The sequence below is a fragment of the Zalophus californianus genome, chromosome 6 (assembly GCF_009762305.2).
Source record: "Zalophus californianus isolate mZalCal1 chromosome 6, mZalCal1.pri.v2, whole genome shotgun sequence".
NCBI classification, from domain to species: Eukaryota; Metazoa; Chordata; class Mammalia; order Carnivora; family Otariidae; genus Zalophus; species Zalophus californianus.
Genome location: NC_045600.1, coordinates 85610526 through 85628795, shown reverse-complemented (window position 1 = coordinate 85628795; position 18270 = coordinate 85610526). Strand labels below are relative to the sequence as shown.

Sequence of the window (18270 nt, the reverse complement as noted above, 5' to 3'; positions counted from 1 at the left end):
AATTCTGGAGCCATCTGTAGATTCATCTCCACCCTCTGATATCAGAAAACACAGTGCCACAGCCAATACCTTGGAGAGATGTACATGTCACAGAAAGACAGGTTTTCCTTGGCTGTCTTTTTAGGTTTTCACTTACTCTGCCTTTGGATAGTCCCAATTTGCACCTCCATTAATTTAGGACAACATTGGCATTAAAGCAAAAATGGAGATGAGGCCAGGAAGAGATTGGCAAAGTCTACTCAAGAAGTGTCCTAAGGAATAAGCTTGTTGTCTTAATTCTGGTCTGATCTGTTTGGTTCTAATGAGAATTTCTCTCCGATGACAGAGTTCTCTTGACTTCATTTAGGACCCCTCTCTCTCTAATAACTAACTGAATTACCAGGGAGGTAGAAAAAGCATCAGGCCCTGAGTCAGGAGGCTTTCCTTGATTCTGATCCCTGTATCACCTCAGACAAGTTGCTCTACATGTTTGGGCTTCTGTTTCCTCACATATGAGAGAATTAGGCTCTTTAACTCCTGTTCTGAGGTTCTGAGATGGGGTAACCCAACTCATCAGGAGTTGGCTGGGCTGGGTGGCCCCAGCAGGTGATCTCTTCCCTGGTAACAAAGCGGCCCTAGTAGCAGTGTCTCAGGCAACAAGATAGTCTTCCTTAGGCCCATGTGTGGCAGGGGAGAATATGCCATGTTCTCTTGAGAATAGGTCTAGGGATGCTATGAGTCATGTGGGGCGTATTCTCATGTCCGACAACAGCAACTCATTAGTTACCACCTTCAATGAACAAAACATGAAGCTTGATGAAAGGTACCATGGCAGAAAAGGGAGGGGGACCCCTAGTACAGCTCTGTCCCCTGAAGCTAATGGCCGATTCTTTCATGAGCTCACTTCTTATCTTTGAAAGCTGTGCTTTATTTTTAGGATATTGACTTGCCTCCCCTTTCCCTACTCCCTTCAATTGCTGTTCTGTTGCCTGACAATGTTCCTGTGGTCTTACCCTTGAGCCCCTGTACTGTCCTACCTCCAGAAGTCTAAAGAAACCCCACTCACCAGTGGAAAGCCTGTACCTTTCTAGCTCACTGGAGGCACCCACCATGCACCCATCAATAAAGATGCCTCATGGAGCTCCTGGGTGGCTCATTCGGTTAAATGTCTGCCTTCAGCTCGGGTCATGATCCCAGGGTTCTGGGATCGAGCCCTGCGTCAGGCTCCCTGCTCAGTGGGGACCCTGCTTCTCCCTCTACCTGCTGCTCTCCCTGCTTGTGCTCTCTCTGTCAAATAAATAAAATCTTAAAAAAATAAATAAAGATGCCTCATAAAGACAAAGGTTCTCAGGGTCAGGAGGAGCACATCCCCCCCGGGGGCGAAGGGGGCAAATCAGAAGCTCCAGCAAGGCTCTTTCAAACCCAAGAGACACACACAGATTCTGATGTGCTCCCCTCAGGGGATGTTCTCACTGCCACATTGAGAATCACTGCCCAGAGCCTAGTTGTCCCTTTCAAATATCTCCTTTAGTCAGGTATGTGCTGTCCCTGAATTGGGGACACAGATAGAGAGGTACAGAAGGAGTGATATATGAACTCAAGCCCAGGGGATGATCAGTGAGTAAAGGACAAAAGGTTTGCTTCCACACCCTGCCAAAGCCTGTGGAAGGTGGGAGCTGGAGCAGTGAGAGGCGAAGCAGCACTCTCCCCCTCCCTCCTCTTCCAGGCTTTGCCTCCCTCCCTCCTTCCCACTCTCCCATACGGAGGTGTGGCATTTTACTGGGGGAAGCAGAGTGAAGACGAGTAAATCTGGTAGATCCATCTTAACTATTCACTCTACATGTCTCTTTCTTTTCGTTTTTCATGGCAAACACTGGGGCAGAGTGGGGTAGCTGATGGTGGTTGGGGGTGAGGAGCAGAGTTCTTACCAACTTCCAGACTATAGACTCACCTTCCCTTTGGTGTGGAGACAGCAATCCATCCTGATGTGGTTAGATGGATACTTTCAAATATTCTTAGGACAGTGCTTCTCAAACTTTATATATAAGTCACCTGGGGATATTGTTAAAACGATTCAGTAGGTCTAGGATGGGCCTAATATTCTCCATTTCCAACAAGCTTCCAAATGATGCTGACCCCCCTGATTTGTGGGCCACACTTTGTGTATCAAGGCCTTAGGAGAGTTTTAATTGCTCCTGCATTTGTTTGTTAATTACTTGAATCAGTAAGCCCACCTCTCAGAGTCACCTGCTGGTACCCCTCCCCACCCCAGAAGTTACACCGTCAATGGTCCTCTTTCTTTTGGGCATTTTCACGGGACCAAATGGGCATAGAATCCTCTGTATTATTCTTCAGCCTGAAAACAGCAGTAGTGGAAACCTCTAGTTGTCCAGGGAGGGCCCAACTTGTTTTTGGTTCAGCCTGATGGAGTTTAGGGGAATTTTATATTTCCATTACTCCCGTAGAGGTTCTGTAGTTATCTATGGCTAACAGCGTGCCACAAAACTTGGCTTAAAATGATAAGCATTTATTATCTCTCCATTTCTTTGGGTCAGGAGTTCAGGAGTGGCTTAGCTGGGTGGCCCTGGCGCAGGGTCTCTCATGGGCTTGCAATCCTCTGAAGGTCTGACTGGAGGATTCACTTCTTTATGACTTAGTCTCAGATGTTAGACAGTGTTGCTTCTGCTTTATTCTGTTTGTTAGAAGCAAGTCACTAAGTCCAAACCACACCCAAAGGGAGAGAATTAAGCTCTACTTCTGGAAATGAGGAGTATCAAAGACACTGTGGGCATATTTCTAAATAACCATAGATGCCCCAAGACAAGGCAGCACTGTGGTAGGTGAGACACATCAGGGTTTGATACCCTTGGCTTTTGCTCTTCTCAGGGCACCTGTAAAGTTTTGACATCAGAGACCTACTCCTTGTAAAGACATTTCAAAATAGAGCCAACAATTCCATTCCACTGTGACAGGGTCCACCCAACTCCTTGTGAAGCCTCGAAGCAGTTATAATGCAAGGAGGGCCATATAACATGGTGACCAAGAACCAACCAGTCCTGAACTCACATCCTGGCTCTGCCACTTCCCAGTTGTGTACCCTTGAGAAAATCACTTAAGCCTCAGTGCCCTTATCTTAAAAGGGGGCAATAAGACAACACTGTATGTTAATTATACTAGAATTAAATTTTAAAAAGGGGGGGATGATAGTACCTATTTCAAAGTATTAGGTGAGAATTAGATGAGATAGTGCATGTAAAGTGCATAAGACCTGGACTGGCAGATAGTAAGTACTCAATACATATCAGCTACTGTTAGCTGTTATTCTTGCTGTCCTGCTTCCATCTGAGGTGAGAGCTTTCTCTGTTTGAAGAAACACCAGCCACAAGTTGCTCTGCTTCCTTCACTGGTGCCCCTTCTTATAGCTTATTCAAATCCTGAGAGGTCCAGCTGAGCTCTGCCAATAATCAAAGTCTGTTCCACACACAGGCAGGTTGTCTTGTAAGCCGAGGAAGAACTTGGCCTTGGGCTGGTTCCCTCACCCACCGTTCCACTTCTTAGGAAGAAACATCGGCCAGATTCCACGGCAGAGAGAGGTTCAGTTGGCCCCTCTCTGCTGACACAGGTTTCTTTCTCAGCACCAAATGGGCCAGGGCTGGCTCCTTCCAAAAGCCAGCACTGGAGTGGGGCACAGTGCTTTTGCCAGGAAGCACCAATTCTTTTTTGAGCTACTGAAGGAAATTGACAGGTTGTTTTGAATTGACCCCAAATCAGTTTGGGGCAAAGTACTTGTAAGTCTTCAGGAAAATGGAAAATCCATTTGTTCTGTGGTACATTTTAAGTTTGTTTTAATGTAGTAAAAAAAGTGCCCTGACAAGAATTTTGATAGGCTTATATCCCATCCTTATGTCTTTAAAGCCATCAGAGAAATCCTTTCTAGTTCCTGCCTCTGTTTTCTCTCCAGGTACTTAGTCTTCCTACAGATCAAAAGGGATCTCTACCATGGCCGCCTCCTCTGTAAAACATCAGATGCTGCCTTGTTAGCAGCTTACATCCTTCAAGGTAATGACTTTTGACAAGATGAATTTTTGCTTTTCATGCTAAGTACTGATTATATTATTTCAGTTACCACAGATGACTACTTCCTGGGTTTAAACAGTATCTGACTTGAAGCAGAGTCTGAATGAGAGGGCTTTGCCTAGACTCCCTAGGTCCAGAAAGCTCCAACCACTCAACCCTACACTGTGCCTAAGGTCTTTCTGCCAGTGCCTTCAGATCATTGTGACTCTCTCTGGGGTTTCCTCTACCCTTGGCTGACAGAGTTACTGAGACTCTGGAGAGTTATCTGAATCAATTTTTTCCTAGCCTTTCATGCAAATCTCAAAGGTGTGAAGTATCTTGGAATTTTGGTGTCCCTTTCAGAGATCTTTCCATTCAGAGTGGTCAAAGTTGGAATGTTTACAAGAAACAGACACATTTCCTAGCATCCATCCTAATAAGGCAGGGTTGACTCTGTATCCAGCTGATGCCGACTGGCTTTTTTTTTTTTTTTTTTTTTTTGCAAAACAGCAGGAAAGGTATGCACTCTTCATGTATGTGATGCCTTCTCCTTCCATCAAGTGCAGGGGCTCCTAAGTGCCACTTCCAAGACTTCTCTTAGTCCTTAGGCCTGAAACTGTCACCAGATTGTTCAAGACCACAGCACTAAAATCAGTTTCCATCAAAGAAACTGAACTCTTAATTGGAAATCTGTGAACTCCAGGAAGCTACTCTGTGAAGAGAACCTGAAAAATGCTTGCCAATAAGAAACTACAGTTCTTCTGCTAAGAGAAATATCATAGCTGCAGTAAGAATGTAAAAGTCCACACATTGCAACTTTGACTTCTGAGACTCCTGTTTTTAAAAAGCAAGTCTAGAAGGTGCCTGCCAACTCTAAGGTACCCAAAGAGGCCACCTTCATTTTTAAAGGAGAACTTGGTCCTAAGTGAGATTTTAAACTCCAGTCTTTCCATCAGATTTACCCTGACAACCATATTGAATTTTTTTTTCTTTTGAAGAAATAATTGACATCCAATACTGATGTTTTCCACTTGGAGCTTCCTAAATAAAATCATAATAAATGACTTCATGGCTCAAGGTCACTCTGGACTATAGATCTGGGAAAGCTTTTAGTCTCTTGCTGAACGATAGAAATTCCCAAGTAATCTGGAAGACACAATGAGTAGATTTGCACACAAGTACAATATTCAGCTGTGAGGAAGGCACATTTTCCTCTTAATTTTTACTCCTCCCTCAAGATTTCTCCGGGGCCTGGTTGTGGCTCTCACTAAGGAAGGAGAAAAGACAACCCCAAAGCAGCTGACACTTTGTAACATACTTCCTCCTCACATATACATGATGTTCCCTGTGCAGCACATCCTGTGTGGAGGGCTGGGGTCTAACTTGCTTTGTGGAGCGCACCCTCTGCAGAGCACACTCTCCGCAGAGTGCACTGATCAGAGATCCCAGCAGCTTTAGGGATGGCCTTTTGCTCTCTAAATGGGTGGAGGAGAGAGCCCCGTCCTGTGCAGAAAACTAAGAAATCAGCCTTAGGACCTAGTGCTCCTGAACTCAATGGCCAGTTTTAACCAGTCTTCCCACTCTCCAAGAGGGGCCTGACACCTGGCCAGCCCTCAGTGTACTCAAATTACATTCACTTGATTTGATTTGATTTTGACTGAGAGTTCAGTTCTGAGTTTGAGTCACGGCTCCTTCATCAGTGTGGCCCTGCTAAAATCCTGATCTGGTTCAGGCCCAAGAGACTCTATCTTCCTGATCAAGCTGTTTCCTGTGCTGCCACAAAGAGCATTGATCCCAGTCCCTTTTCTCAAGACTCACTGGATAAAACCGTGATACAGCCCTCTGCTCTTTTATTGGATATTTACTTGTGGTGACCACAGAACACAGGCTTGGCTCTAGTGTCTCTGCTTAGGCTTGATACCAACCCAGAGTGCAAACCTGGCAAAACAAAGGTAGGCATGCTTCTGAGGGGCATGCCCTCTGCCTGACCCACAGCCATGCTCAAGATCCATTGTTCTTTATAAATTTGGTGTGTGCTTTGGCTTTTGCTCTGTGTGTTAATTTCTTGTTGCTTTACCAGTGATGATTTGCCTGTCTCCACAACCGTTTTACTCTGCTTTCCTTTTGTAAGCGGAAATTGGGGATTATGACCCAGGGAAACACCCTGAAGGCTACAGCTCCAAGTTCCAGTTTTTCCCAAAACATTCAGAGAAGCTGGAAAGGAAAATTGCTGAGATTCACAAGACAGAACTCAGGTACGTGACACTCATTCGGGCTCAGGACACTCTGCCCCCCAAAGCCCGAACACACAAGTCCTGCGCTGCATCCTCTGCTCCCTCAGACCCAGTCCTCCTAACTCTAAGATGTGCCATTTTCAGTATTCCACTGACAGCACAACCCCAAGCCCTGTAGTGTAGGCTGAGGCTTGAGGGCAACAGGGTCATTATAGTGTAAGGAAAACAGAGAGGGATGGCCTCTGAAAGGTATCTGCTTCACTAAGATAAATGGAGAGAGAGAGCGGGAAGCATGGACTAGGGAAAAGGAAAACATAAAAGGAACAACAGAAGAGAAAATAGATGAGAGGAGGCATGTGAAAAATGGGCAAACCCCTACCTTCAGTCTGTGGCAGTGTGACAGGTGGCTCTGGGTCAGTGGATGGGACTGCACAGATCTGGCCTGGTTCATAAATGCTGGGGATGCCCTGAGAGCATGTGGTTCGGGGGCTATGTCTCCAGTACTGCCTCATTCAACTCACAGCCCTACACAGAGGGAAGGAGGGGAGAAGCAGCTGGAAGCAGGAAGCTTGTCTTCCTCAGATTCTTAGTTTGCCCAGAATATGCCAAATTCCATAAAATAGCATTAATGTATCCTTTCACCCATATAGGGTTTTCTACAAAGGCTGATTAAAACAACAACGACAGTAGAGCCTGGGTGGCTCAGTCGGTTAAGTGTTCCACTCTTGATTTCAGCTCAGGTCATGATCTCAGGGTCACTAGATCAAGCCCCGTGTTGGGCTCCACCCTCAGCGGGGAGTCTGCTTCTCTCCCCCTCTCCTTCTGCCCCTCCCCCCTCACAAGGCTCTCTCTCTAAAATAAATAAAATCCTTAAAATATATATATATATATGTATATTTTTTTAAGGATTTTATTTGACACAGAGAGAGAGCACAAGCAGGGGGAATGACAGGCAGAGGGAGAGGGAGAAGCAGGCTTCCTGCAGAGCAGGGGAAGCTCAATGTGGGGCTCAATCCCAGGACCCCAGGATCATGACCCGAGCCAAAGGCAGTCACCCAGTCAACTGAGCCACCCGGGCGCACTAAAATTCTTTTAAAAAAGCAGTAGTGTGTATGCACTCTACTTTGTGTGGCATGCTGAAGTACAAATATCCCAAACTGATAAACTATGGAGAAAAAGGCTATATACAATGCAGTACTGTAAAATAAAACATGCCATCATATTAGTATGTTACAATTTTTTAAAATCTTTTTTAAATGTTTGCTTAAACTACCTTCCTGGAACAGGATAATGCCTAAGGGGTTGGGGGGGATATTTCTAATGTTGATATTAAGCTTCAACTTAATATTGCACTGGCTCCCACGCTCCCAGGGGAATGGAGACACCTACCAGAGGTGGAATCCTAGCTGCTCCCCATCCCTCTCCCGGTGCTGGTGTGGCCTTTCTTGAGCAGGCCAGCTCCTCCCATCACTGTTAGGGAAATAGCGGCCCCTTGTGGTAAAGGTCAGAATGAACGTGGACCTTTGAGAGGGTTCAGGGTTCGTTCAAAGCAGAGGGTTTTACATGTCAGAGCAGTGGGGACAGCCCTCCAGAAACCTAGTAGGAGACAGGGGGTCCCCCAGGAAATGATGCCCACTTTGAGGGCCCTGGAGGCTTGGGCCAACTCCTGGAACGAATGGAGCCCACAACACCCTCCAGCTTCCAGACAGGGAGTGAGGAAGGTCCCCGCGAGGGGCATTGGTGCTCAGCTGCCTCTGGTGCCCAGCCTTTTGCCTGCCCCACAGACATTTCCCAAACACCTTCTCCACACCTCAGGCTTGCTGGTGGCTGTAGAAATCTGCAGTCAACATAATGCCTGCTTGCACAGGTTGGCCTCATCTTCATTATGTAAAAATGTGTCTGTTTCCTCCCTCGGCTCTAACGTGAGTTCCTGGAGGGCCCAGACTGTGCACTTTATCTCTTGGTAGATTTTACAGCAAGCAGCATGGAGGCTGGCACAGAATGTGTTGATTGATGTCCCTCCCGAAGGACACTAGGGGGAATCTGGCCTGCTCCTCCCTGCTCTGCCTCCTCTTCCTGCGCCCATATTGCTTGAGACAAATAACAAACTTAGAAATCGGCAACTTTCAGTTCTGCCCACCAGCGGTCAGAGTTGCTGTTGACACACTGCCCACCCCTCCTCGAAAGTGAAACCAACCCAGCATCTGTAGGAGTGTGTCTGCTTCACCAGGGCTCTGGACCCTGAGGGTGCCTGAGGTGACACTCTCACTGGTTCTGTGTGGAGCTCAGGAAAGCACCTGCGCACAGGCAGCTGCAGAAGGAATGACGCTGAAGGCGCCTTCCTCAGGCTTGGCACTAGGGCTGCTTTCTTCCTTTTCCTGCTTGTTTCCTTTTCATAGTCATCACCCTGTGGACAAACAGAGCTATTGTGGAGACTGGGGAGCTCAGCACTGTCTCCTGCTGTCTCTTCACTCTCCATTCCCATGTTCCCTTTGGGTAAAGGAAACGTGTTGGCAGCACCAGCAAGATATATAGGCCCCTTCTTTGTATTTCAGTCTAGATCAGACAAGAAACCCAATGGCCTACAGCCAGCGTACAAGTGTGTTTTGTTTGCCTGCCTGGTATTTGAAATTGTGAAATACCACATAAAAAGCAGTATCTCTGATTTCCCTTTTAAAAGCAGTGCTTTTAACATCTAGCTGTGTTGGGCCTTGCATTCCCACCTCACTACAGTCTTGGAGCTGCTGCCCTCATTTGGTGAGGTAGCACTCCCCAGTTTGGCACAGCCCCCACCACTCCCTCCTGTTTACACTCGGGCATGTCATTCGTTATGTAGTCGGCCTCAGTCTGAAGACATCTGAGTTTTTGACCCCAGAGAAAGGATCTCTGAAAGTTGGTCCTGAACAGGGCAGGGAGCACACTCTATGGAAAAACCAGAGTGTAAGACTTACCCTGAACACTTTTAAATATATATATATATATATATATATATATGTTTTTTTTTTTAGAGAAAAAGAGTGAGTGAGTGGGGGGAGGGGCAGAGGGCGAGAATCTTTCAAGCGGACTCCCTGCTGAGCACGGAGCCCGACTGGTGCTTGATCTCACAAGATCATGACCTGAGCTGAAATCAAGAGTCAGACACTTAACTGACTGAGCCACCCCCTGAAAGCTGCTTAATGGAGAGTTTACCTCAGGGGAGTCTATGAAAACAGGAAACCCTGAAATCATCTCATTTTCGTTATTCCAGTGGTCAAACACCAGCAACATCAGAGCTGAACTTTTTAAGAAAAGCACAGACGTTGGAGACATATGGAGTGGACCCTCACCCGTGTAAGGTAAGACCCCCGTGGTCCGAGGCTCCACTGACCTTGCCTCCTCCAGAGGCCAATAGGCAGGGAAGGAGTACATGCCTGCGCCAGCCACCCTCAGTATCTGGCTGACTGGCTCTTTCAGAGACAGAGGCCAGCAAAAGTGTCACTCCTTTTGAAAACTCCTCTGGCTTCCACGCTGCATAATTTTGTGGTGCCACATCAACCTCAGAGGGTCCGAGGCAAAGTCAATCTAAATAACAAATCCAAAGCTGGGGCCCCACTTTGGCAGCAGTGGGTAATTTTGTGGAAACGAAGACAGAAGTGTGGAGGTCCCCCCACGGGGAATGATCAGAGGCCACTCAGCGGACTGCCCGCCCTTCCCTGACCTGTACTCTAGTTTCTTTACAGGAGCGGGGTTTATTGCCCGCAGCAGCGTAAGTCACTGCACGTACCTGCGGCGGAGTTGCACTTAATTCCGTTATGCGCCTGGGAGGGGAGACAGGAAGCAGCCAGGAAGCCTCTGCCCAGGGCAAACCTCTGTAATTGCTCACATGTGTCTGGCATTTTGGGGAAGAGCGCAAGCAGCCACAGTCACTATGCAGAGCAGTGGGGGGACATGGCTTCTTCCCCTCTCTGTGGCTGTGTCCCTCCACTTCATCTCATCTCGGTTGCTTTGACACTCCTGGTCTCTGCCTCAGTTTCCCCAGCTTTTGCCTCTCTTTCCACCACTGGAAACCAGTACCACCAGTAAAGCTGATTCTCAAACTAATCTGAGGGAGCCATTATCCTATGGGAACAAGAGAACACTGCCCTTTTTCTTCCTGAGGGGACACCATAAGTTTCCAACAAAAATGAAAAGAACAGAATAGAGGGGCACCGAGGTGGCGTAGTCGGTTAAATGACCAACTCTTGATTGAGGCTCAGGTCATGATCTCAGGGTCACAGGATTGAGCCCCGTGTCAGGTTCCACACTCAGCAAGGAGTCTGTTGAGATTCTCTCCCTCTCCTTCTGCCCCCTCCTCAAATAACTAAATAAATCTTAAAAAAGGGGGAAAAAAAAAAAAACAGAAGAGAAAGCAAGGAACCCAGTAATGTAGGTGCAGAGTTGCATTTCCCTTGGCCTCTGGGTGAGAGGATGGTGATTTGTTCTTGCATGGGATTTGATGCTGAAACTTCCAATATTAACTTTGAGAACATTCTGGCACTCAGAAACCCTGGTCACCTTTTCCACTCCACACAGTTAACCAGTACAATCCACCAGTACAACCCACTGCCAGATAACCCTTGTGTTCTTGGGGGCCAGCACTGTCAGAAAACACATCCATGCCTGTTAGTACAAAAAAAAAAAAAAAAAAAAAGATGTATGGTTATTTACAAATGAATTCGCGAATGCCCTCATATGAATGGATACAGATACATCCACAAATTGCTCAGATACTATCCGCAGGGAGACTGCATAGGACTGAAGAGAGCTTCGGAGTCAGCTGGCCTTGACTGCAGCTCTGATCTCTGGCTTCCTGAGGCCTTCGTAGGCTTCTCTGAGTCTTGCTTTCTGCATCTGTGTGAAAGTACACAGAAAGTACTCAGTGACTGTGCTCCACGAACTGCTGAGTCACTTCAGGACCTTAAAACACATAGCTGCCTAGAGATAGCGATCTTCACCATAAGGTGCCAGGTCATCTCCAAGCCAGCTGGTAGACAGTGAACCTGAGCACAGCTTAATGGAGGTGGGTGAGGGTTCTCTACTGTTGCCTATGTGCGTCTGGAAGCTATAGTGGCAGCCAGCCTGGTGTCCAGCCCACGTCCCCATGTACCCTAGGGCTGTGAGGCTCCTGGCTCAGACCCACCTTTGATGAGTTTGTCCATTATCAGACAGACAGAGGCTAAAGAAGCTGTGGGAAGGAACCCCTATTAATACCAGGCACTGTATGAGGCCCAATTCCTCATCATTTTTTTCTTTTTTTTTTAAGATTTTATTTATTTATTTAATTGACAGAGAGAGAGAGAGACAGTGTGAGAGGGAACACAAGCAGGGTGAGTGGGAGAGGGAGAAGCAGGCTTCTGGCCGAGCAGGGAGCCCGATGTGGGGCTCGATCCCAGAACCCTGGGATCATGACCTGAGCTGAAGGCAGTCGCTTAACCAACTGAGCCACCCAGGCGCCCCATCATTTCATCCCCACAGCATTAAATCCTTGAAGGAAGGAGGGAAGACACATTTGTGGCATGCCTTCCATGGCAGGCCCACTGGAATCCTTTTGCATTATTTTTTCATTTAATCCTCATGCCAGCCCTAGGAGGTGGATTTTACTCTTCCTGTTTTATAGGTGAGAAGATGAAAGCTCTGGGAGGCCACAGCTTACTCCCTCAGTAGGAGACCAAGGATTTGAACTCAACTCACTTCCCAATGTTAGGTATCTATAAGGAACAGAAGCTTACTCCCTGAGTAGGAAACCAAGAATTTGAACTCAAGTCACTTCCCTTTGTTAGGTATCTGTAAGAAACAGAAGCCCCCAGGAGACTCCCTCTAGGGAGAAGGTGGGAGCGATCATCTTACTGGGCTTCCAGTCCCTTGTTCCCAGGCTCTGTACTTCCTGCTCCCCCAGAGTCAGGGCCCTGCTGCAGACCCCACACATGGCCCCTCAGTTCATCTCATTGGGCTCCAGATCATAGTTTCCTTAGCCCTCCTGAGCAAGAACAGTTCAGGAGCCTTTACTCTTGTCATTAAGTAGGGTTACTTTGGTGATATGCTACCAAGCACTCGCCTTAATGTTGCTACAAGGAGAGCTGAAATAAGCTGGAGCACTCGGTGTAATAAATACCGATGATTTCTATTAACAGAGAGGCAATTACTGGGCCCAGGGAATCTGGGGCATGCAGCCCTAAGGAGGACAGAAGAAGAGGAATCGTTTTGATAATTAAATGAGAGCAGAACAACACTTCAGCTGGGCTCTATTCTCCTGGACTGATTAAGAAGCTGCTGTTCTTCTTATCCACACTGATGGTTTCTTTCTGCCCAGAGCGTCCTTGTCTGGCCCTGGGATGAGGAAGAGGAGATCCTACCAACTCTGGGTGGGACAGCCAAAGGGCTCCAGCAGCTGGCTGGCTTACAATAATACCCAGGCTCTGAACTTGCACAAGCTATCCTGAGCTCTCTGCATCGCCCCTCAGCCCCCATCTTCTGACGGGAGCCCCTAGCAGGAGGAGAATGGAGCAAACCACTGGCAGCCCAGTGTTGCATCTATCCCCAACTCTGACACCTCTCCAACCTCAGGAGCTACCATCTTGTTCCTTCCAGGGGACCCTGGGACTGGTTATTTGCCCTGGATCTCCTGTAGGCCCACTGTGGCTTCTTGCCCTGTTGAGGTTTATGGAGTGGTCAGACCCATCACAGATACCCATCCTGTACCCAGCCTTATGATGAGTCACAAAGGTGCCATTTATTGAGAGCCTGCACCTACCCAGCACTTATATATACTATCTCATTTAATCTTTACAACAACACTGCCAAGAAGATGTTCTTGTCCTCATTTTGAGATAAGAACACTGAGCCTGGGGCGCCTGGGTGGCTCAGTTGGTTAAGCAACTGCCTTCGGCTCAGGTCATGATCCTGGAGTCCCGAGATCGCGTCCCCCATCAGGCTCCCTGCTCGGCAGGGAGTCTGCTTCTCCCTCTGACCCTCTTCCCTCTCATGCTCTCTATCTCTCATTCTCTCTCTCTCAAATAAATAAATAAAATCTTAAAAAAAAAAAAAAGAACACTGAGCCTGGGCGCTTGGGTGGCTCAGTCAGTTGAGCATCTGCCTTCGGCTCAGGTCATGATTCCATTTTCTTACACCGCTCAACAGGGAGTCTGCTTCTTCCTCTACCCACTTCCCCCCTCCCCCTGCTTGTGATCTCTCTCTCAAGCTCTCTCCATCTCTAAAATAAAGAAAATCTTAAAAACAAAAACACTGAACCTCTGAGAGACCAACTAACATGTCCAGAGTTACTGGTAAGGGACTTAAGCCTGGACACGCCTGAGTCTCGATGCTGTGCTTTTTCAGTTACCATTCATAGTCTTTCTTCTGGGGAGATGGCATGTATTTAGGAACAAAGAAGGACTCACTACCAATTCTGATAGAGAGAACCTATGACACCACTGAAATCATCAGAAAAATTTAATGCCAGTTCACCAAGTGGCTTTATGTCTGTTCTATACGGGAGAAAACTGATTTCAGAAGATCTAGGTTAGAGCAACCATACCAATAAAATTGTCATTCCTCTGACCTTTCATAATCAGCCACCTACAGTCCTCTCTAAATAAACCCCCTTCCCCATCTTGATAAGTTGCCCCTGACCTCAGAGAAAAAGAACAAGGATCAGTGATTAAAAAAAAAAAAAAGAAAAAAGAAGAATCAGTGATGACTTGCCCTCTTCCCCAGGTGGGCCCCTCCTGGCTACGCTGTGGGGAGAGTGGTAGGTTTACTGCTGAGATGAAGAACTTGACTAAAGCCACTTAGGTGGCAAGTATGTGCCAAGATTTCCATTTCCGATCTTTAATGGGGTGACACCAAGGCTCTTACAGGGTTGCCTCCTAATTTCCACTCCAGTTTCTTGTGACCATGTTTAAGTATATTGAAACTGGGTGATTTTCATGATTGACTTAATGTAAAGGTTCCTACCTATGAGTTTTCAGGGATGGGCATAAGTGTGTAGAAGAGCATGTGATATCTTCTTCCCTAAGGTTTTCTTTTTTTTCTTTTAAAGATTTATTTTAGAAAAAGAGAGCATGCATGTGAGCAGAGGGAGGTCCAGAGGCAGAGGGAGAGAGAATCCCAAGCAGACTCCCCACTCAGCACGGAGCCTGACACAGGGCTCGATCCCATGACCCTGAGGTCATGACCTGAGCCAAAATCAAGAGTCGAACGCTTAACCAACTGAGACACCCAGGCGCCCCTTCCCTAAGGTTTTTGAAAACAAAGGTTTCATCCACCCATGTTGAATTAGTTTAAGTCATGCTCCAGAGAGGGAACTGGATGATCTCGGAAAAATACCCTGGTTCTGACTCTGGCATAGCCAGGATGTCCTCTGGGGCGGCAGCAGACAGAAGCGTACTTCATTGTATCCAGAGGTGGAACCCACGGGGACTGGGCAAAGGTGGCCAGATGTCCCTACATCCCAGAACCAGTCAGTGCTGTGATTTCCAAAAATCCTTTTCTGGGCAGAGTGATCATCTTAAGGTGAACCTTTGATGTCAAACTGATGCAGTCGAGTTTTATGGTGGTTTCTACATGAACATCTGAAGGACTCCGTGCAAATCCAGCCCTCCTCCAAGAAAAAACACGATTGGCCATGTCCTGGCAGTAAGTCATGTAGGCCATCACCCTAAAATCAGATAGAAGTAGTATTTCTTGAAGAATATATTATGGCCCTCATTTGACAAATGAGGAAATTGAGGTTCAGAGAAGTTAAGTAAGTCACATAGCAAATAAGAAGCGGGGCTAGGGTCCTAAACCAAGAATGAAGCTCTTTCCACAAGGATGAGAAATTGAAAACAAATCTTATGCCTCACAACTATAGAAGTGAACTAAATACTGTAGACCATTATCTGATGCAGAGGGGGGCTGGCAGTATGTGCTGTGTGGCCACCCAGATTGAGTTTTTATTCCACCTCTCAGATCCATGAATGCTCAGTCCTGTGGGTACCGATCTCGTCAGGACAGGAAGGGGACAGAGAGGAAAGGTAGCCTCCAGCTTGATAAGATGGAAGATCTAAGGAACAGGTTACCACTTTCTGTGTCGCTTCTTTCCTCGTCCTCATTTCTTTCTCTTTTTGTCATATAACTTGTCCTTTTGCATACACATTCCAAGGGCAGGTTCACACGAGAATGACATGTTAGGTGGAAGAAACTGGGAAGGTTCCGGAGGTGTCAGCGTGGCTGCCTGTTTGCGTTTCCGTGCTGGTGCAGATGCGAGGCTTCTCGCTGTCATTCCAAGTCTGCTGCTCACGTGCCAGAGACAAGATGCAAACCTTCCAGCTGCCCTCGCCCGGGTGGACACCCAGGTGCCAGGCTTTGCAGGAGCCCTCATCCACAACTGTTGCATTGGAAGCAGTCTGGAGAATTGATCTCTTCATGTGAGAGACTGGACTGGGATTGCTCAAGGGGCTCTTATTACTTATTGGAATGATGTGGCGTCTAATTGGGGTTTATTCCCAGTCTGCTCTCTGTTCCATATCAGCCAGTCTGGTCAGGAGAGGCTGTTCCCCTTGAATTCCAACATCTGCCTTCACCCAGAGGCCAGCCCTGAGGTGTCTGGACAGTGCAGACGACAGTGCCAACGGACAGCCTGGCCAGTGCTGCCCAGCTTGTGGGAGGACCTGCTCTTCCCTGTGCTCTGGCCAGAGAGGCCTGTCACTGGGACAACTCTCACAGATCTCTGTCACAGCCTCTGTCTCCTTCCCCTTTTGCCCACTTCACTTCGGCCACAAATCCCCCTTCTCCACAGGCCCCTAACAATGAATGACTGACTTCCCCTTTCTACCCCAACTTCCCACACTCTCATTTCCTAACTAGCAAAATTTAAATCTGTCAACATCAGGAAAAATAGTAAAATACTACATTTTTAAAAAAGATTTTGTATGAAGCTCAACAAACTCATATTAACAACAACACAACCTCTAACATGTCCTTCAGTGTCTCCTAAGCACAACCCAAGAGACAGATGTTATCAACCCTAATTTTGCAACAAGGAGTCTAAAACACAGAGAAAGGATGGGACCTAGCTGAGGTCACACAGGCAGTGAGTGACAGAGCCAGAACCTGGGCTTGAGTGGTCTGACACAGGGCCCGTGACTGTGGTCATGGTGCAGGCGCTCTTCTGCCCTGCTCTTGCCCATAGGGGTCAGGGGTGCAAGACGCAGAGGGAGGCCCTTCCCGGGCCAGCCCACTGCTTCCCTTCCCTACTCTTTACCCATTGTTTCTAGCCACCCACAATCCTCTGCTGACTCGATCCTTCCTTTCCATCCTTCCACCTATTCTTCTTTCTAGGCCTTTCCTCTCTCTCACAACACTGTAAGATGCCTTCCCCACCTTCGCTGCACCTGTGCCTTCCCCTCTTGTTTTTGTTCACGTTTGTACTGCCCCCTGGCCCCTCTGGCCCACCTCATTGTCTTACACATTCATCTGATAAACATTTCCCGCAGGCCTAGTCTCTGAGTACAAATAAGGTAAGCTTTCCACCCTCAAGTCACTTTCTGAACCTGCAGTTTCTGGACTTCCTTGGGTCCTGCCTGCACCATGAGCAGAAGGCCTCCCGGTGCCCACCCTCCATCCGAGGCAGGCTGCCCTCCCTCACCCATGTCTGCCAGGCGTTGTCCCCCCCAGAGGCCAACCTGCTGGGTTAGCACTGGTGCCCCCGCCAAGAACCATGCTTTTGTGCAGTGCTGGCACTCAGGTATTAATAACTAACACTAAGCACTGATGACAGGCAGGAGGAAAATCAGCCCCGTGGCTTCACAGTATCTCCATTCAGGTTATTTTTAAACAGCTCTTTGCTGTTGCCCCTGGGTTGAAGGACACGGTGCTTGTAGCCAAGTGTCAGGATCACGAAAGACCCTGTGGAAAGGACAATAAAAACAATACATTAATTGAAAATGTTTGCAAAACATATAGTTTATTCGCTAGGCCCAGATGCTCACACCTGTAACCCTGACTCAAAGAGACAGTTTTAAGACAAAACTGCATTTTTCCCTTGAGGCAAGGCTCACGAGGCCCTGCAGAGGCCCCACGGTTCTTATTCTTAGACCTAATCAGGCTGAAGATGTGTGCCAGGGAGGCAAACCATGAAAGTGGGAGAGGCTAGGAGAGCCTGACAGCCACAGCCCCCACTTGGGTGCCTCACATCAGGTGCCTGACCTGGACCCCATGGCACCATGTGAGCTACGGCTCAGACAGATGTCCTACATGTACATTTGGCCAGCATCCTGGGATAATTTTCTGGCCACGTGAACACACACCCTGACAGAGCAGTCTCTCACCCGAGGCCCCTATCACGAAGGAAGTTCCTCTGACAGAGCACAATCCATCAACCCGCTTTCTGTGCCCCACCCCCGCCTGGCTCTCAGGGAGGTCATTTTCCCACGTGAGGGAACCATGACCTAGAGCTTCTGCTGTACCTCCTCCCGGATTTGCTCAGCAGAACCTCAAGACTGGTATTGACAAACTGATAGTGACCAGTGGCCAGGAGGCCTCTTTGATGTTTCAGGCACCATAAGACTGACGGTGGCTCGTCCACTTAGCTGGTGGCTTATCTTTTCTTCAGCTAAACTTGGTGCAGAAGCCCAATGTGTAGGGCCATTATAATAATAACTGCCATTCATCCTCTTTCTCTCTGATAACAGCTTTTTTGAGAAATAATTCGCCTATCATAAAATTCACCCTTTTGAAGTGTGTAATTCAGTAGTTTTAGTAACAGAGTTACGCATCTATTAGCTGTCACTCTCCATCTCCCCTTCTCCACAGCCCTGGCAACCAGTCATCTTTGTTCTCTATGGATTTACCTACTCTGGACATTTCATATTCATGGAATCATACAACACGTGATCTTTTGTAACTGGCTTCTTTCACTTAGCATAATGTTTTCAAGGTTCATCCATGTTATAGCATATGTCACTACTTCATGCCTTTTTACTGCTGAGTAACATCCCCTCTG

At 47.5% G+C, this 18270-nt stretch overlaps 1 protein-coding gene across 11 annotated transcripts in view; it reads left to right on the top strand.

Moving 5' to 3' along the window:
- FRMD5 (FERM domain containing 5) overlaps window positions 1-18270 on the top strand; it is a 308115-nt gene that overhangs the window by 271091 nt on the left and 18754 nt on the right. For all 11 annotated transcript variants that reach the window (XR_003515735.2, XM_027570575.2, XM_027570571.2 and 8 more), the window contains 3 exons: window positions 3941-4038; window positions 6167-6290; window positions 9517-9604. Coding sequence is in view for 10 of the 11 variants with exons in the window: in XM_027570575.2 (XP_027426376.1) it covers window positions 3941-4038; window positions 6167-6290; window positions 9517-9604 (310 nt within the window). In the remaining variant the exon portion in view is untranslated. The remainder of the gene's footprint in view (window positions 1-3940; window positions 4039-6166; window positions 6291-9516; window positions 9605-18270) is intronic.